Source organism: Astyanax mexicanus, chromosome 6, assembly GCF_023375975.1.
Source record: "Astyanax mexicanus isolate ESR-SI-001 chromosome 6, AstMex3_surface, whole genome shotgun sequence".
Taxonomy (NCBI): domain Eukaryota; kingdom Metazoa; phylum Chordata; class Actinopteri; order Characiformes; family Acestrorhamphidae; genus Astyanax; species Astyanax mexicanus.
The window spans coordinates 44483438-44504770 of NC_064413.1; the positions used below are offsets into that span (position 1 = coordinate 44483438).

Here is a 21333-nt window from a genome sequence, read left to right on the forward strand (position 1 = left end):
TTATTGCTTGACACAGTCTATACACAGATGTACTGTAGTTATGCTTACACTAAATGGTCCACATTACCTTATACTTTCCTATACTGCCTACACCATACTACCCTGTACTATAATTTCCTACACTCTATTCTATCCTCTATTCTAAGTGTCCAGCATGTACAAAGCAATGGCGATTATCTTATCAGTGGCACGGCAGGCTGAATACAGAGCTTGTCTGAACATTGTCTCTGCTCTGCTGTCCTGGTATGTTTCCTTGCGCCCCTAAATGTGTGATTTTAATCATGGGGGATGGCACCAAGATTTCAGCTGGACTCATCTTGTGGATTGACTGTACATGACTAACAATAGTTCTGCTAAAATTAGTTAAATCACCATTTTACATGTTATAAAGCCACTGCAAATCACAGAAGCCGACATAATTTATATTGCTTGCATATATTTAATGGATAGATACATGGCTTGTTTCCCTTTTTCTGGTAAGTATTATAGTAACATTTGCAGGGCATTTGGATGGAAATCACAGTTTCCCCATGCTAATTGGCCAGATAAGTGTAAGTATGTGAGCTCCATTGGCTACCAGTTGATGCTTGTGTCAAATTCAAAGCTCTTACAATCGCCTACAAGCGAAGGCTTACGCTCCCTCCCGGCCGCTGTGCTCCTCCAATGAGCAATCCAAACTGTTCTCATACAGAGTTCCCCAATGGTGGAACAAACTACCTTCCACTACCAGATCAGGAGAATCTCTCGCTATCTTTAAGAAGCTCCTGAAGACAGAGCTCTTCAAAGAGCACCTACTCTCCTAACACCTCTAACTAACTACCTTCTACTACCAGATCAGGAGAATCTCTCGCTATCTTTAAGAAGCTCCTGAAGACAGAGCTCTTCAAAGAGAACCTACTCTCCTAACACCTCTAACACACTAACTACTTCTAACCTCATTTCCTTTTTCCCTTCCTCCACTCCTCTATCCCATTATTTCCCTTCGACCTCCTTTAGGCCCTGTCTTAAGATGTTTTTACCTTTAGCTTCTATTACTTTTGTACTTCACTATTGTAAGTCGCTTTGGACAAAAGTGTCTGCCAAATGTAATGTAATGTAATGTATATGTTTTAAATAAAGTGCTCAGAGTGTACGTGTATATACACATTTGAATGCTGCCGTCATCTTAATAATGCCACATTTATATACAGTGTTTCCTCAGATGACGAATTTTGTATGTGTGTTCCTGCGTGTCTCTTTTAAAGGTGTTACTCTGAAAGTGGGTCACTCTGGATAGTGGGTGCTCAGTTGGGTGGAAAAGTGATGAGTTCAGCTGGGGATGATTTCATTCTGTAAAAATGCCAGCAGGACAAAGAATGTTCAGCCCTCGTGATAGCAAGTGTGCCATCTCTAGACATCTAACAACCCCCACCACGCATGCACACACATACAAACACACACCCTTTCATCACTCTCAGGCTTTCCAGTTCAGGGCCCTTCTTTCAGTCACATGAAAAGAAACCTTGAACAAAGTGTGTGTGTCTGTGTGGGTGTGTGTGTCACATACAATAGCTAATGGGATGCAAGGAAATGTTACTCCTGGTACTAGTCCACTCTAAGACAGTTTGCTCGTATGAAAGCTTTAAGATTAAGATAAGGAAGGATTGTTCTGTTTATTTTTTGATACTCCATTCTTTAGTTTCTATTTGAACTTTCCCGTTCCTACCATTTTGCCTTGTACTTTTAGCTTGGTGCGTCATGTCCAGTCCTTGACAGCCACAGTATATTTAGCTCATGAGTTGAATTGCAGTATGTGAGCCAAGAAAGCAGTACATTGTTCACTTGTTTAGCCACTTTTTTGTTTTACACAAAATGTGCAATGAGTAGACCATCTCATCTCTGATTTTATTTCACAGAAACTCTTTTAAATTATCTCTCTCTCTCTTTCTCTCTTCTCAGGGGGAAGTTTGCAGTGGTGAGGAAGTGTGTGGAGAAAAGCACCGGTCGAGAGTATGCTGCAAAGTTTATGAGGAAGAGGAGAAAGGGCCAGGACTGCCGAACAGAAATCATTCATGAGATTGCTGTTCTGGAGCTGGCAGCTTCCTGCCAACGAGTGGTCAACCTGCATGAAGTTTACGAGCTTCCCAGCGAGATGGTGCTCGTTTTGGAGTTGTGAGTATAGAGCTACACACAGAAAGACAGCTGGTATAATATTTAAGCTTTGAATTCACACAGTGCTCTGTGGATGTTCTTAACAGCAGGACTGATTCAGAGGCAATTAATTCACAGAGGAAAGAAAGTCAAGTCAACAATAGAGTGCTGTAAAAAAAATATATATATATTTATATTTCAGATCATGCAAATAATTTATTATAATTTAAATAATTTATGTTTTAAATACACAGATCCATCATATAAGAGCACTTTGTAGTTCTGTAATTGCAGAATGTAGTCCTTCCGTTTCTCTGCCTACTTTATCATCTTGTTTTTATTCTGTTCCTCAGTAATCAGGACCACACATGACCACCACAGAGCAGCCATTATTTGAGTGATGGGTCATTCTCAGCACTGTAGTGACATTGAAATGGTGGTGGTGGTGTTTGTGTGTGTGTTGTTCTGGTACAACTGGACCAGATACAGCAGTGCTGCTGGAGTTTTTAAACACCTAAATGTCACTGCTAGAGTAAGAATAGTCAAGACTACAAGACTTTTCAGTATCGCCCTGTGGGCATCAGTGTCCTGTGACCACTGATGAAGGGCTAGAGGTTGAGTAATACTAACTGTGCAGTTAACACACAACTGTCTCTGACGTTACTTCTACCAGGTCAAGGTGCTAGGCAAGAGCTTCTAATAGAGGACAGTGAGTTTACACACTGTTTAAAAACTCCAGCAGCACTGCTGTATGTGTTCCATTTTTACCAACATACACTAACAGAGACACACACTGCCATGTCTGTGTCACTGCAGTGCTGAGAATATCCTCCATGAGTCAAAAGTTAAATGTTCTACATGAGGTTGCTTTAATACTGAACCTTGGGCGGCAGTTTTTTCACTGATTTTTTCACATGGAGGGTGTGTTATAGACTGAATGAATCATAGCTCAATTATCAGTACAGTCCACACACATTGCATATCATCCCAGTCAAGCTTTACTCAGAGAAACTAAGATAAGAAGTAATACTTATGAATACAGTAGAAAGAGTGAGAGCACAAACTGTTTTACCACATGTGCCAGGATCAGGAGCACTGAATCACCTAAGACTTGAGATACGACGAAATGACAAGGAAAATGGGGAAAGATTAGTATTAAAATAAGAGAGAAAGAAGGAATGAAGAAATCTTTCTGTTAGGCTCAGAGTGATTACGAACACGCCTCAGTGAGCAGTTGATATTCCAGTAACGTGCAGAGTGCCTTATGTTCCAGCCCCCACTTCCCACTATAAACCAGTCCGCAGCCCCATACTCGCTTAACTCACGCAAGAGTGGGCTCAAACTGACAATGTATGATTAGGGACTGACTGGCATATTGGGTTCCCCCACAGCCACAAACGCAAACATTCTGAGCTGTTGAGTGTTTCCAGGCTCTAGAGACAGGAACCAGCGTTCATCATGGTAAATTGCAGCTGTTGTCTCACCCACGCTTTATACAATAGGGCTATTTGAACATCTTACCGTGCACATTTTCAGTAAAGAACTTCCCAGACAGCTGCCCTACTTTCTTAGCCTTTAATATCTTGTGATACATGCCTTTATAACTATTTTGTGCTCTCTCTTTCTCTTTCTTTGTTTTCTTTCAATAAGAAATTGGTTATTAAATCATGTAGGGTACATTTGATTCACCATGGCTGTCCTACTTCAAAGCATGATAAACTAATAAAAAAAAAAAGTGTTCCATGCTGTTTTTAGGCTGTTTTCCTGCATTGCAAATAAATCCAAAACAATAGTTGGTAACAACTTTACTTGGATGGTCCATTTGATGGCCTCTTTGATGCTCAACTGACATTCAACTATATGTCTATTAAATGCAAATTAACTAAAAGGTGAAAGTAAATGATTCTCTATTCAAGATAACCCTACATTCAACTCTAATCCAAACGCTTATCTTAGGATCTTATTTTAGGATTGGGTTTAGGGTTAGATTTTAAGTTTAGGTTAAGGTTAGGGGAGGGTTAGGTGTATGGTTAGATTTTATGGTTGATTAAGGGTTAAGGTTAGGGTTAGATGAAGGGTTAGGTTCTATTTTGAATCATTTACGTTCAACATAAGGTTACGTTAAATTTAATGGACATTCAATTCAGTGTTAGTTGAATGTCAGTTGAGCATCAACAAGGCCATAAAATGGACCATCCAAGTAAAGTGTTACCCAATAGTTGCATCCTTTTACACAGATTTACATGTAAGCATATGTAACATTTTAAAAATAATCATCCTTATTTTTTTAATGTCTTCTCAGCACCCTTACAACTAAGAGGAAACCAAGGATAGATCCATGGTTCACACCACAGATTCTTCAGTGATGTGTTTATCATTGCACGGTTGCTACCGAGACTAAGAGAATTATCGTTTGCCCTTTGATAATTTAATTTACAAACCGAGAAATGGTACAGATCATATTGATAGGCGTGTGTGTTTTGCTGTAGTTGCTGCAGTTGTAGCTGTTTGTGCAGCTGCCTCCATGCTGACTGACCTGATTCCCAGTGTCCAGTGAGAATGGGCAGACCCTCTGTGTGGGGACAAAGAAAGGAGGAGGGAGAAAGAGGTCATTATACAGTCATTTTAATCTGCCCATACAATTCAGGGACCTCATAAAGCTTCTTAGGCCATGGACACTCCGATATGATGAGGGCATTGGCGTAGGAACCGGGAATATTAGAAAAAGGTGGATTCGTCCCCCCCAAAAATAAAATGGTTTCGCTCAGATCAGCTGTACTATTACTGAGGAGACAGGTGACCGCTGAGTAAATGGGAAATATCTTAATGCCAATCACGGAGCCGGTTCAGGAATTAAGTTCCGCCTCTCAGCAGAAACAGCCAATCAGCTCGCTGGTTTTGCGGCGTGCGCAGGAGAGTGTTCTGGTGGGGGGGGAGCCCCTCCCCCGCTGTGAGATTAAGCAGCGCGATCGGGATGCAGCAGCTGATTTTAAACCAGATATGAATATACAGCGATTTTTCTAAAAGAAAGGAAACGGTAGGCTAACCACGTAAACCATGCAAACTGCTATGTTTCTGATAGCTGCTTAAAAATTCACTAATCAAAACATACCAACTCTGCGCTGTGACAGTCAGTTAGCTTAACTTTGGAATTAGCTTAGTTTAAGAAAAACAAAACTATATAATGTTCAGCGTGCCCTGTACCTGACTAGCTAATAACTATTTAATTTGCATTCATTTAGATAACTCAAGTCAGCTAGAATTTAGTACAGTACTTTATGTTGGTAGTTTAAAGCAGTTTTTTAACCCTGATCACTGCCCTTAAAATTGTGTTTTCCATCAGATCCAACTGATTAGCTAATAAACAATCCTTTACTGAGTGTACCTGTTAAAATCACTTAGCCCCCTATTGATCATAAATCAATCATTATGTATATCCAGCAGTGTATAAGACACATCATACTTTATTAAGTGCATTTAAAGCAGAGGAAGCTCTAGAATATGCAGAACAGTGGGAGTATGCAATAGAATAGGTAAGAACAGGGTTAAGAAACACTGATCTAATCTGACTTCTGTTTCTTTGTAGTTTACAGGAAGAACACATGTCCTGACATCTAACGTTTATATTAACTTCTGACAAAAATCCCTATGAAACGTAAAGTTGCATTCTTTTTCATAAAAGGACACCATCATAAGAAGTGCTTTCAGTAGAAACAATTAAAAGTGCGGGACACGATGCTAGTCAGTTTGGAGAAAAAGTAAATTATACAACATACAATATATAATTAATAATAATAATCAAATCTGTTATATTATTTTAAATATTAGGTGATAACTGATCAGTTTTTGTCATATGTATATAATTCAGACCTTTCACGTATAATTTTTTCTAGCAACAGTAATGGAAAGTGGAGTAAAATGTTTAGGTTGTAAAATTACCTTTACTTCGATGTAACTAATAATAAACAGAATACAGAAAAAAAGGATTATTTGGGATTAAAAGTAAAAACTAAAGGGCGGGCTTTGGTTCATATTAGCAAATGTGTCCCCCCCAATATCAAACCCGCTCCTACGCCCTTGGATGAGGGTCTTGCTTAGTGAGGGAGGGGATTTGCCAATAGTAGAGTGTTTTTGAGAGGCAGAGTGTGTAGGTAAATGCTGCATTTGTTACAGGCATGCTTATGTTAGTTTGTTCAGGGTTCAGGACCACTTAATACAAGGTACAGTTGTGTACTGATATGTAGATTGTGTTTTTGTTGTATGTAGATTGATTTAGACTACATTCACTCAATCAGAAGTAAGACAAATTTTTAAATTCAGTTTAAATAATATGTGATTCTAGATTAGATATGTTTTTTTATTATGCAATATGATTGCAAATGGTAAGAGCAGATTTCTTGCATCTTTTTCCTATACACGTGTTTTTAATTGTTGTCATCACCAGTACTGGTTGATGGCTGCGACACTTTGAACACATAAATGTATCAATTTTAAGAACAGATTCATTTACATTTATGAATGTGATCCGTCAGGATAGATAAATCAGGTCTGATTCAGAATTTGAATTGATTGAGTCTTGTAATATGATCATAGCCTAAAGGAGCTGGACCTTTAATCACATCATGAATAACTAAACAAACAATTTATGTCGATTGCAATAGAGTGATTGTTTAAATGAGGGATTTTGCTCCATTGGTTAGCATGTTTGAGTGTTAAGTCACAGACTGACACTAAAACATGCAGTCATTTGTGTTTAATAGGACAGTACACATAGTACCAGTTAAAAATTTAGACATGCTTTTTCTCATTCTGTGTGTTTTCTTACTTTTTATTGCTTTTTACATTGTAAATATAATATTGAAAACAAAAAGCTGTACAGGAACATGTGGAATTATTATGTAAACCAAAACGTGTTGCACACAGAAATGTTTTAGACTTTAGATTCTTCAGAGTAGCCACATTTAGCTTTGATGACAAATTTGCACACTCTTCCTATTTTAATCTGTCTTCATGAGGTATAGTTATCTGGAATACTTTTCTCAGCATCTTGATGTAGTTCCATATGTGTCACTGAATTGTTTTATGTCTTTAATATTGATTTACAATGTAGAAAATACATTAAATACAAAAAAAGAAACATTTAATGAGAAGAATTATTTTCTAAACGTATGCCAACGTTATTGTACAATGGAAGATGTATTAACATAATAAAAAAAAAAAACATAACATGGGCAAAATTATGTGGGTTACAGGTTCTAAATGTATTTTTTTCCTAATATTTTTAATAATTCTATCAAAGTGAACCAAAGTAAAGCCTAAGAATCCAAATTCATCATGATAAAAAATTAAGTGTTTTAACTACATTAGGTTTAAGTCATTAGGTATTTTACAAAAATGGTTCTTCCATTCCTTTGCTTCCCTTTGTATCAGCTTTATTTTTTTTTTAGGGTATAGGCAAAAATACGCCAACTGCTTTCATGCTGCCTTCAAGGACTTGAGTGGTTCATCTGTCCACATCATGCACCTGCATGCCACATTTAAAATGCAAAAAAATCTGTAAAAAGAGACAGGCTTAGAGAAACACACAAAAAAAAAGAAATTTGAACCCTACCCAATCTCAGCAAATGTTTTAAGAAATGAAGTCCAGTGTGACCCAGTTACTGTGAAGTTTTAAATCTCTAGTTTACTGACCCATCTCCAAAACCCCCTGGCCCCTGTGGCACTGCAGGCCTGCTTCAGAGAGCAGGATGAGCGAGGTCATTCTCATTTCCTCTCACCCACCATGAATGGCATGTGCTTACTTGGCTCAGCTCCAAGCCCATCAACTGCCCACCCTCATAATCATCCCCCAGCAGCAGCTGGACTTCTGATGAGAGCTGTTCATTCAAATGGAATTTGGGTTGTGAGCTAGGGGGGCATTGATATAACGGACTGTATGGCCACAAGTCAGCTTTAAGCCTACATCCAGAGACTGGCGTTATTAGAATACTTTCAAGCATGAGAATACTGTACTCTCAAGTACTCGCTTTTCTCCCACATTACACTTACTGTAGTGTATGCGATCGAGAGAGAGACAGAGGGGGAGTGAGAGAGTGCATTGGAAGTCTGCAGTAAAGAAAAAAACAATCCTTCTACAAGATTCTTGAAAGCAGAAAGTTTTATTTAAAATAATATCCATCAAAGACCCGCCAAAAGAAATGCCCTTCAGAAGCTGGTTCTTCTAAGGCTTCACACTAAAAAAAATGTTTTTCGGAACCAATATTTTCAGAAGTGCAAAGTACAGGAATCCAACACTGAATACCCATCTGAATGAATTCTGCTACTTAAAGTTGCCCCCATTGCTGAAACAGAGCCTGTCTAGTCCCTATATAGAAATATTAGCAATAGTATAGACTGTCTTGAGGAGAAAAATATGAACCCATGACTAATGCCAAGCATGAGATTGAGGACTATAAAGAGAGGTGTGGAATTGGGGATGAGGTGGGGTGGTGATCATCCAACATCCAGACCTCAGTAATGCTGCTTATGCTAAATGCAATCAATCCTCACAGTAGGGCTGGGTATGATATGATTTAATCATTTCTCAATATCCTTAAAAGGAATGGCACAGCTTTCCTGCACTAAAGCACAGAATGCTTTAGACTGATATACTAAATCTTCAACTGTGTGTAATAGTAATTTATATTTTTAAACATAAGACAGGTGTACACTTTACTGGCACTAAACTGCACTGGATTGTGTTTGAGAGACTTTGCCTATCCCTCCAGATACCAAGCCATTTCCAAGCTGTTATTTTATGGAATTAAATCACACAAACATGGTAACCTGTGTAGCCAGTACAGTATTATCTAGTATACTCTAGTTGAAAGCCTTCCCTGGACAGTAGAGATAGCTATTCCAACAAAAGCAGGATAACTCTTTTTCAAATCGTTGATTATGTAAAATGTACTTTTGTCTACATAGTATAAGTTATTAGATTTATAAAATGTTAATATATGGGTAAATAAATGGGTTTTTTCTTTTGACACTTAAGTTGACCTTAGAGAAAGGTTTTATCTTTGTTTTACATTTGTCAGTATATTAATCTTTAATTGACCGTGGCTGCAGTGTTTTACCCAGAACATTCCTTACTAGAGAAAAGTTGGACAATCACAGTGAAAACTCCTGAAATCACCAGTAGATCCAATCCAAATCAATATCATTGAGGAAAAGAGTAGAAGAATGGATATTTGTTGGACGAGATTGGGTTAGTTTGCCATAGACTTATTAACTTGTATATATATGTTTCTACGCAATTAGCAGTCAATCTGGATTAAAATTCTCTGGTTAAGTCATTTAATAATTTGTTAAGTCTGGTTAAGTCATTTAATGATATAAACCAACACTGTTGTAAATGGGTGGGACACATCATCGCTATGTTGAACTGATGTCATTAATCCAGGTCAGATCAGGCCAACTAAGCAGGGACACAGATTTTGGTGCTTAACAGAGGGTTTATCTTCAGAATACCTCAATAATGAGTTTCATTTGCTCTTCAGCTTTATTTATTTTTAACCGGGAGAATAAATTCTCAGTATACACAAGCCTTTCTGCTTAAACTTCAAATTATGAAATTGCTCTGACTCAAATTGACTTCTCATAGTATTTTAGAACATTATTACCATATGCATTAAGATTGATGATGATTGTAATAATGAATATTCACGTTTCCTTTTTGTTGTTTTCATGTGCAGGCTTGAACATTTTGGGGAGCTAGCAGTTTAAAGCCTTCTGCTTTTGCAGTAAATCTGCTTTGGATTGAGCTTTGTAAAGACCCTGTGGGGTCTGGAGGCATTATTAGGAGGATAACTGATTGCCTCGGCAGATTAGCATTTTAAGCCAAAGCCAAGGGCAGCTCAGCTTTTATATCTAGCATAAGTGTTTCTCATAATGAAATACTTATCATAGTGCTGTTAACTGCTAATTATTACTGGATAATTTGTTTATGTATATTTATTTTTTTTTCTGAAAAAGAAATCAATCTAGCTATAAAATGTCAGTTTTACAAGAGACAGAATTGGATGGTGTTTGGTCAGATTTGGTTTTAAGGAATCTGACAAAGCTGATTTCCTGTGGTCAATTGACAGAAGTGCAAGTCAGCGGTATTGAGATGACTTTACTGTAGAGCTTCATTGCTTCTGCTGGATTACATTTGTTATTTATGCTTACATTAATATACAGTCATGTAAGAAGCTTGTCCCTTTAAAAATATAAGTTTGTCTTCTTCATTTGAACAACATGAGATATAGATGTAATACAATTAAACAAATAAAACTGAAGAGAAGCTTGTTAAAAATATATACATTTTAAATGTAATTAGTTTTAGCGCCATGTTCTAAAATTAGTATCAGATGCAGCTTATTAGCTGCAGCTGATGAAAACATAGTTAAAAAAGTTTTTGAAAGGGCCTGTTTTATTTAAATGCTGTGTAAAAGTTTCCTACTTAAAAGGTTCTCATAAACAAACCAAGTTGAACATTGCATTCAGCATTTTCCATGTTGCTTCAAAAAGAAGGAACTTGAAAGTGAAATGTTCATAAATAGGGAAGTAGGATCTTCCCACTAGCATGTAAATGTAGCTCATTATTGAAGTGGTATTACATATAACCTGTTTACAAAAGTGAATTACTTTTTTAATGTTTTATTGAAAAAAGGATATTTAGTAGATACTTAAAAAAATAAAAATAAATAATTATATATATATATATATATATATATATATATTTTTTTTTTTTTCCCTGTGTTTTTTTCTTTGTATCAAATTGCAGTAATTGGAGCAGAATAATTCTGTTTCTGTAAAGATCTAGCCTGCAAAATGAGACTGATGGTTTAAAAAAAATCTAGTTACACTACACTTCCCCTTCCTTTATTTCCTCCCTTTTCTCCCCCTCTTGTCTGTTAGATATTTTGGGGCACTGGGGCGATTTGGGGGAGTTTAGTGGAGACGAGAGGATATGGCTTTGGATGGGGGTCAGGCCACAATGATAGAAGGCTATTCATGGTTAGCGGTGGCTGGCTGGCTCTGCAGGGGTGGGGGGGCTTCATCAGGCTTGGCTCAAGAACGCACCCTCATTGCACTGTGGGCTCCAGCTGGGAGTTCATAATGTCAGCTCGCTCTACAGCAGCACGTGAGCGCCCGGACCGTGGCCTGCAGCCGAGAGAGAGAGGGATGGAGAGACTAAGCGGAGGGGGAGTGAGTGAGGGAGGGTTATTATCCTCAGAGCCGGAGGGGGATAGCCCTACTTCAGTGTTCATTTTCTGTGGCTCTTGGCCATACTCTCAATTTGTGAATTGATGGCACTGGGTCTTGTTTTCACTGATGGCTCTGTTATACCTCCAGGTCTCTATGTATTGTACAGGGTTTTTTTAGGAAGAGTTTGATGTATTTATTTGGAATTTCAGGCAGCTTTAAAATAATGTTTTACATTACATTATTACACTACATTATTGGGTGGAGCGTGACAAAAACATTTTTCTTTTTTTGAGTGGGAAATGGTGGCAGATCAGAGATGGGTCAATTTTTCTGTCACGCCTCTGCCATTGATTTATGAATACAGGCCATGATAGATCCTGTAACATCTGTTCCCAACCCATGAAAGGCTTTATGATGCATTCCACTGTTGAAGACATTTTAATGCTCTGTTTTTGAGAATGTAGGAAGACTGGCGCTAGGCTTTAAGCTCAGAGCTGCAGCATATGGGCATATCCAGGAGTGGATTAAATACTCTTTAGTCTTTTCTAGGGCTTGAAACTGGAAGCATGATATAAAAAATGTATGTTCGTGGTTGTCAAACAAGTAATTTATTTTAAGCTAATTACTTATTTCGTTAATCTATACTCAATGTGTTAGATGCTTTTTGATGCACTAGTAACGCACCTCCCCATACTTTAAAATCTGCTGGAAATGTGTGGGAATATTTGAGCTGCATTAAATCCTGAGATGTCTACATAAATATGTATGTAGTAGGGGTGGGTGATATGGCCCTAAAATATCACGATATTTCATTTTATTTTCGCGATAACGATACTTTATGAGAAGGTTATGATATGGCACACCCCTAATATTTAGAAATACAAGAATTTTATCAGATTTGTAACAGAAGTCAATGATCCAGAATGTCATGATACTAATAATGCACTCTCTATATATCCAGAACTGAAGTAAAATAAATGATACTTTTCTAAATGATATTTTTCCTTTGCTCAAAATAGTAAAAAAAAAAGTAGTACCCTGATGTGATAATTAGGGGTGGGTGATATTGCATGATATTTCAGAGTATAATATCGTTGACTATATATATATATATATATATATATATATATATATATATATATATATATATATATATATATATATATATATATATATATATATATTTTTTTTTTTTTTTTTTTTTTTTTTTTTTTTTTTTTTTTTGGGGGGGATATTATTGCACACCCCTAATTTGTGGCTCATTAAATAGATCTCATATCAATCTACATATTAAATCCGTTATTGCTTATTTAAGCTATTTTTTATGCATTGGTGAAAATATATTCTTGTTTAGCCTTTGGGCAATTTTTTTAGCCAATAGATTTTCTGTTTGGTGTATCCCTAGTGAATAATATTATTATAAATGTGAGAACAGTGGGAACAGCTTGATGGATACACCCATTTTCACTCTTGTATCTGCAGTTCAGCAGATAATAAACAGCAGTAAACACAGTGCGGTGTTAAGCCTCTCCCTCGTTCTGGAGATGATGGGATGCAGTAATAAAAGCAAGGTTGCTGAGTCTGGTTTCAGCTGCGTTCCTCCTACACAGTGAGAAAACTGAGCAACTGCAGCCCATAGGTGATATCTGACCCATAAGAAAGGCAGAGACGGCCGTGCCCAGAAGAATGCAGTGGGTGTACAGTCGAGGAGTTTCGGCCGGGTGGGGAATACCCAAACACGGGACACACCCAGAGACTTCGGGGTTTTGCTCAACTGCAGTTGCTGTTAGACCAGTCTCGCTCTGACCGCCCGTCTTGTGGCCCAATTCATTTGGGATGTCATGTCAGGATGTGGTGCGCTGTGATGGTTGCACTGTTCCCCATGAGATTTGTTTATTCCCATGGAAGACATGGAAGTCGTTAATCTGTTTTACTCTGTTTTACATTTCCTTAAATCTTTAATCAGCACATATTGTCACAGGTTTTTGAGAGGCAAAGAATGCAATTTTAACAAAGCCAAAAACCTCACATTTGTATTTGGTAAATATAAATTCTTCTAAAGAATCAAATTATCTTAAAAAGCTCTCACGTAATCTGAATTGCATTACACTGTTGGAAACTCTAGCAGAGCCTCCAACATTAAATGCAGCATATATTCTCGTTTAAACAGTAATACTGTAAAATACATAGAATCTTACAGGAAATTCCAGATGCAGTTGATATTTTTTACGTGTTTAGGTGTTTGAGTTGTTTAAAAAGATAAGATCATTCATTATGGTAGTATTCTTCCATGAATCTACATTACTTTAACTTCAATGCATAACTGAAGAATCAGATGCTAACGCAATCTTGGATGACAGCCTACATTTGTGGCTGCATATTCACAAACAGCAGTCAACATGAGCATTAATGACAAAATCAAAATGTTCCCTTTATAATTGGTGAAGCTGTCTAGACAAGAGCAAAACCACAAGTGAGTACAATGTGGTGTGATTCTCCACACCTATTTAATAGACTCTGTTTAACCCTGAGGTCAACAAATGTGCCAGTGTGTTTAAAAAAAAGATTCTTAATGTTTCTATTAATATATTTGCAATATAATAAAACGAACATTTTGAATTGTGAGGCTATTAGTAAGGGTTAACATTCTTTGCCTTGCTGAAGAACCTGGTATAATTAGAAGGCTTCACCTGAAGGCATTCCACAGTTATACAATAAAGATTGTCTATTGGTCACAAAACAGATGCCCAAATCCAGCAAATACTGATAAGAGACAAATGACAGACTCTTTACTGTGCTGTATTATCACAAACATGTTAACAGAATTCATGAATCTTTTAATTTGCTGATTTTCTGTCCTAACCAAAAAAACATTAAATAAGCTAGCTGCCTAGTGTTAAAAATTGGTTAAACAACTGAATAATTTAATGGATTAGGAATAGAAATGGGAGTTGTTATTATGTATTATTATGTAGCAGTCTTTTTTTAAAACAACTTTTGATGAGCCTTAAAATCATGATGCAATTTATTATTGCACAATGTAACTTTGATGAAGCTGCAAGAAATCTCTTTCAAGACTTGTATCATTTTGAAGTTAAAACAATCCCATCATATTATTTTACTGCCTCAGTCCAGAAGTACAAGTAAAATTTTTTTGTTTGACAGTTTGTGATGTCTGGAGCTTGTATGTAGGTTGTCCGTAGGAAAACTTTCCATTTCCATTGTGGAAATCTTAAAGGTTTTTAGACGTGATGCAATACTGCTGCATTTCTTTTAGTGCTTGTTTGATTTTGGGGCAAATAGTGTGAATATGCTTATTTATTTATATTTCTGAACTATTCTTTTAGCAGCACTGTCCAGTTTTTTCCACTTCTGTTGTGGGATACAAACTCAGCATATTCTATCCGCCTTGTTCATGGTGAAGCACTCACTGTGCTGTCATTGCAGTAGCCTTCATCTCCCAGTCATTTGCTGTAGGAGCAGTTCTAATTAATTAGTCAGACAGGCTCAATGTGCTGTAGTCATTGGTCGGTATGCAGCAGGTTCTAGAAATAGATTGTCTGGTAAAAGCTTGCTGCTTCATTTCATCTCTAAGACATACTTGTTCCACAAGTACAACCCTCATATTTAGAAGATAGAAAACAGGGTGGCTGAATCTGTGTTTGCCTGTGTGTGTGTGTGCGCATTTGTAGTAAGCACCCTCAGATTAGCGAGGGCTAACCCCTTACTGGTTTCGTGTTGCGGGTGCCCAGACATGCCCTCATCCAGCCAAAAACGTGACCTAGTTATGAATTGGACCGATTTAAACGTTTTCCTTTTTTCCCCTCGTTTCCTCTCCTTTCAGTCTAGTGTTTCAAACCCAAAGGGTATGGCTTGGCATTTGTGAGCTGTAATTACTGTGGCCACACAGTAGAGCCTTTGCCTTTAGAGAGGGACAGGAGAGCCGGCCAGCTTAGAAACCCATCAGAATCTACAGCTGCCCCTGGTGTTAATGGCTTTTCCTTGCCAGCCCAGCCCGTCGGCTAGGGAGTGTTACACTAGTGCTTGATAAACACTGTAGCACCGTTTAGAATTTTTATACACACAAAGGTTAAAGCCAGTTAACTAGTGTTTGAACACAGCATATTTTAAGCTGATTTTGCTCATCCCACAGACAGCTGCTCTGAATTACTTAAGATTAAGCTCATTAGCAAGTTCAGCCTTACCTACTGGTGGGCCTGGGAAACTACACGGGTGGCCTAAATAGTGTGGCATGCATTGCATTGTTGACCCATGCTTTATTCTTATTCACATTACTTATTTACAGTACTTGTATAGTTGTACATTTGGTTTTAAGTTGAAATGCTAAATTAGATGCATGTAGTAGTATACCTCACTCCAGCTTATAGATTTCACAACTTTAGGACAAGATGGCTAGTCAATACTTATTTTGCCTAATGAAAACATTTCTCTCTCATCTGACATTGTATCCAACATTTCCTCCATCACGTCTAAGTATTTACTGTCTGCACTAGGCGATCAAAAGCAACATTCCACAGTTCAAGCTTTCATATGAAGTAGATGAAGTTACAACCATAAAACTTTAAGTAAAAACAAGTCAGCTCTAATTTTTACAGTGGATGTATTTTGCTATTGTTTCTGCCTTTCCTATAAATAATAAACCCGTTTAATGCTATTTTATTGCTCATCATCAGAAGCAGAGTTAGTTGCTAGGCAGTTGCTTTTATTTCCATGGTAGTTACTAAGGTGTTGCAAGTGTTTGCTAGGTGGTTGCTATATGGTTCCTATCATATCTGTGGTGGTTGCTAAGCTGGTGTGTGGTGTGCCAAACTTTTGACCAATAGCTTTTTTTATCCAGCAGCTCCTCCATACACAGACAGTACTAGAGAGAAATGCAGAGAAGGGGTGCTGTGCGTAGGTTCAGCTGGTGTGTGTATGTTTTGTTAGTTATATCAGTTTGGGAAGCATATCGTAAGGAATTTTTTTACCGAAAGTATGCCGATTTTTAAAATTTCTCTTTAATTTTATTGTCATCAAAATGTTTGAGGTCATGTCAATACTTTGTACCTTGACCACAAGATGATAAATATAAATTACTGATATAGAGGAAAAAAGTGTTTATTATTTAGTTATTTTAATTTGTAAATAACCTGGATTAATGTCTTGATTTAAGAGGGTGTCCTGATTTTTTTTTTTTTTTTTTTTTTTGAGAACTTAGTTTTTTTTTTTATTGAAGTACTTAATTTTAAGCCAGTTAGTTGCTAACCAGTGATTCGATCATGATAGCGGAGCTCCCTGACCTGGGATCAGCTTGCTGGCTGTAAATGAATGTGAAAAGCGGATCCTGAGACACAGAAAATGACACTGGCTTTTCCATCATTATAATCCGTTACAGAAAATGGCTCTGTTACCTGTAAAGCATCACTGTGCCTCAGACACGGCTGAGGTTAGGGTCATGAAGAGAAGCCTGCGAATAGGATTACAGACACTGCAGGAGAGTAAACAGGCAGCTAAGCTTATGCTGTGCCATGCATATGTGTAATCCTACATACAAATACATGTCTGAGCACATTTGCACTGTTTACACATAATATACAACAGTTGTGTGTAGAGAAATAAGCCATGATGTGGTGGTGCTCAGAATGCACTCCATTAAAACCATCAGATGCATCAGAAAGCAGTGTGTACGCCCACGGCTAAACTTCAGCTGTGTGTTTTGAGGTCACTCATTCTCCCCTGGTCATGGTGTAATTGAATTTGACAAGCTGTCTGCTCTCCAGGCAAGAAAAGGAGAATCATCAGCACACACGTGATGTGAGCGGTTTTGTTTTTAGCCAGCAACAGTTCATAGACTACAGGCTTGGTGTTTTTGGCTTAATATGTATAAAATTAAATAAAACAAATATACTCATTATTTAAACATTAGATTAAGAGATGGAAGTAATGTGAAATTATTTGAAATTAATTTAAAATTATTTAATTAATAGAAATGCATTTTTCCTGTGTGGAAAAGGTTCTGCTGCCATGTTGAAAATACATTTTTAGATTAACTCTACCACAAAGTCAAATTTACAGGTAGGAAACTTGACTTTTTTGATGACCCCACATTTACCCAGTTGTGTATTTTAAGTATTTTAAATTGGTTATATTATACTACTTAATAATATACATTTTCCAAGGGCGTATTTGTCTTTTACAGTCAAAACCACTTCAACAAAAATCTGATTGATTGTAATTACAGGCTTAAAAGTATGGACTTCTAAGGTGCTCTTGAAAGCCTCATTAGGGTGCCCTGTAAATGTGTTACTACTTAAAACGTGATAAGTTATCTTGATCCAAAGAGCTCTCTGAGACCTTCAGAAAGAAGATACAGACGAGTCTGAGAAGGGGTTTAAAAACCTCTCAGAACAATTAGAGTAAACAATTCCACTGTCTACTAAATAGTTAAAACTCTTGCTGCTAAAAAATAGAGATGGTAAATATCAAGATTATCTGTGGTGAATACACTCAAAAACGGGCTGGTATAATGAATATGAATATGTTGGATTCTTGGATATTTGAGTATACATGACTTTGACACTAATTAATACATAATTGGACACCACTCTTTAGTTTAACTGTTTATTAAAAAGTATTAAGTGTCTTACAACAGAGAGCCTACTTCGCATCTCCATTTTATGGAGGGGCGGGGCATCTTCTAAACCAGGGGTGTCGTACCTGTCTTCAAAGGGCAGGTATGGCTGCAGGTTTTAATTTCAGCCAAGCAGAAGCAGGTGATCAGTTGTTTGAAGGCTGAAGAACTGATTAAGCAAGTAAAAGCAGGTGGGCTGCAGGTGTTCAGCCACACTGGCTCTTTGGAGATTCAGTTTAACACATGTTTAACAGTGACGCCAGTGTGAGTTCTGATTAATCGAGTACTGCCACATCTCATTAATCTCATAAACTGTCTACTACTGTTTATGTTTCAGAGTTAGTGTAAGTAAATGTCCATCAGTACTTTTTTTAGTGCTACCTCACCTAAGAGCACTGTGTGAATTCTGCAGGGTTAAAACTAACACTGAACACGGACACTGTTCATGAACAGGTTTATTGGGACATGTTATTATACTGCAGCTCTGAGAGGAGAAGCTGTGTGTAGAAATCAGAGACAGTGTTACTCTGTCTGTTAATCAGAGGCCCATTTGACTTTATTCAGTCACAGAAAGTCATTGAACAGTCAATGACTCTAAACATGCAGCCAGAGCTTCAGTGGAGTGGTTTAGATCAAAGAATGTTCATGTGTTAGAATGGCCCAGTCAAAGTCCTGACCTAAATCCCATTGATCATCTGTGGCAAGACATGAAAATTGCACGTAAAACATGGCGGTGGTAATGTGATGGCTGCTTCAGGGCCTAGACAACTTGCTGTAATAGATTAACACAAGAATTCTGCTGTTTACCAGACAATCCTAAAGGAAAATGTCCAGCCATTTGTTTGTGACCTCAAACTCAGGGGTACTTGGGTTCTGCAGCAGGACAATGACCCAAAAAACATAAACAAGTGCCCCTCTGAATAGCTTAAAAACAAATTAAGGATTTGGAGTGAATTTGTCAATTGAGGTGCTGTGGATGATCCTAAACAGGTGGTTCATGCTCAAACTGTAAAAATGAAAATAATTTTACAAAGGAGATGTGAAAAAGTCAGTGCTAGTTATCAGTAAAGCTTGATTTTAGTTGTTTCAGCACAACCAAGTTACTAGGTTAAGGGGGCAAACACTTATTGACACACAGGGCTAGATTGGTTTGAATAGTTTTTTTTTTTCCTTTAATAAATAAAATGATCTTTTAAAAAGTGTTTTTTATATTTACTCAGGTAAATATAAGCAAAAAACGAGCACAAAAAAAGCAAAAACAAAATAAATCAGTAGGGGGCAAATACTTTTTTAATGCCACTAAGTGTGTGGTTGTAACGTGACAAAATGTAAAATAAAGTTGAAGGGTATGAATACTTTTTGCAAGCAATTGTATATGCTAAAGCACAGACTGTAATTTAATGTTTCCATTCACACAAGTTAAGACAGCATGATAACATCTCTAGTATCTCATTAGCCTTGCTGTGCACAGGGGAGTGTCTCATAACTTTCTTGCTCACCCTCATTTAAGGACACACACACGCAGTGATTCACACTGAGGTTCACTTGAGGTGGGAGGGCAACAGCATGTTTGACAGAGAACAGATGAGTGTAAGCTTTCTCTCTCATTTTTAAAGGTAATAAGTCAAGTTAAATGTGTCCGTGTCAAAGGGGTTATCACTGAACAGCCTGCATACCTCTGGGTGGGGCAACTACCAGGTGGTCCTGAGGCAGTAAATCCGTGCTCTTCTTTCTTCTAAATGTAAAATACAAGTTTACTACGTACGGCTACATCTATCTTCAAAGAAATGCTTCACTTTTCATTTACACACATTCAAATGTTTTGTGGACACATGTTCTAATAAATGCATTCAGTTTGTCTAGTCCCTGTAGAACAGGAATCTGAAGGCAGATAAATACGACCCTGTAGGCACCATACCTAATACCAGGTTCAGAACAGATATAGGATCAAATAGTCACCCAGTACTATGCTGTGGATCAGTGGAGCTGTGTTGTAATGGATGGTTTGAAATGATGGTGGTTCATCTCGTACTTTTGGAATGAGTTAAGGAGATGAGGATAAGGTGTTTAGTGATCAAATCCTCACGCTATACTCTAAAACAGGGGTGTCCAAACTTTTTTGTTGGAAGTCACGGGCCACAGACTCTTTAATAATACAAATAATGAAATATACCACTTTAAATAATACATTTTCCTGATTACTTTCATTTACACACCATTTTACTTGACTAACTATCTTTATCTATCTTTGACAGTGTTGTGTAAACTAAGATTTTTCAAATTGATGTTTCATTTCATGATGTCTCTTAATATTAAACTTTGGCCCGTTTTTCTGCGCTACAACTGCGCACCCTCGCCCCTTTTAAACTCTTTGGCCCGTTTTTCTGCTCTACAACTGCGCACTCTCTCCGCTTTTAGACTCTTTGGCCCGTTTATTTTGTGCTATAACTGCGCACCCTCTCTGCTTTTAGACTCTTTGGCCAGTTTATTTTGTGCTACAAGTGAGCACTCTCTCCGCTTTTAGACTCTTTGCCCAGTTTTTCTGCGCTACAACTGCGCACCCTCTCCGCTTTTAGACTCTTTGGCCTGTTTTTCTGTGCAACAACTGCGCAGCCTCTCCGCTTTTAGACCCTTTGGCCCGTTTCTGACACCTAGCGTTCAAACTTTGAATCTCACATGATAAAAACCTGCTTAACAGCAGGTCAGTACTTTTTTTCCCTGTAGTGTGTATACAAATATGCAAAGTGTCTGTTTACCAAGGTATAAATAATGTCCTTATGTATGTGTCTATGTTCTGCTTTTTTGTGCTGTAGTGCTGCCGGTGGTGAGATCTTTAACCAGTGTGTGGCAGAAAGAGACGAGGCCTTTAAGGAGGAGGATGTGAAGCGATTATTGAGACAGATCCTTGAGGGCGTCTCCTTCCTTCACAAGCGTGATGTTGTTCATCTGGACCTAAAGGTGAGGAATAGTCAAAAAAAAAAAGAAAAGAAAAAAAAAAGAAAACTTACAGGAGAAGGAAAAAACCTTCCAATGTCATTTTGGAGCTTTATTGTTGGTTCCTTTATCATGAAATATTAACATTTCAATCTGTTTATTAAAAGGTGGATGAGAGCGCTCCAGCACTAGCAGCTCAGCACTACATAAACATTTGATAATTTATGGACAAAAAGAATTGTCATAGATTTACTGAGAGTTACCTGGACAGTATCTCTAAATACACGAATCACAAACAAGCAGTCTGAATTTGTTAGAAACTGTTCTGAATCAGGAAAATTAGAAAGTGCAATTATTTAAAAAAGGATCACTGTGGAATATCAACTACAATATACAAATCTAAAATG

General features: G+C 37.5%; 1 protein-coding gene across 1 annotated transcript in view; it reads left to right on the top strand.

The window, feature by feature from the left end:
* stk17a (serine/threonine kinase 17a) overlaps window positions 1-21333 on the top strand; it is a 41549-nt gene that overhangs the window by 17138 nt on the left and 3078 nt on the right. The window contains exons 2-3 of the mRNA XM_022673429.2: window positions 1939-2151; window positions 20806-20950. Coding sequence (XP_022529150.2) covers window positions 1939-2151; window positions 20806-20950 — 358 coding nt within the window. The remainder of the gene's footprint in view (window positions 1-1938; window positions 2152-20805; window positions 20951-21333) is intronic.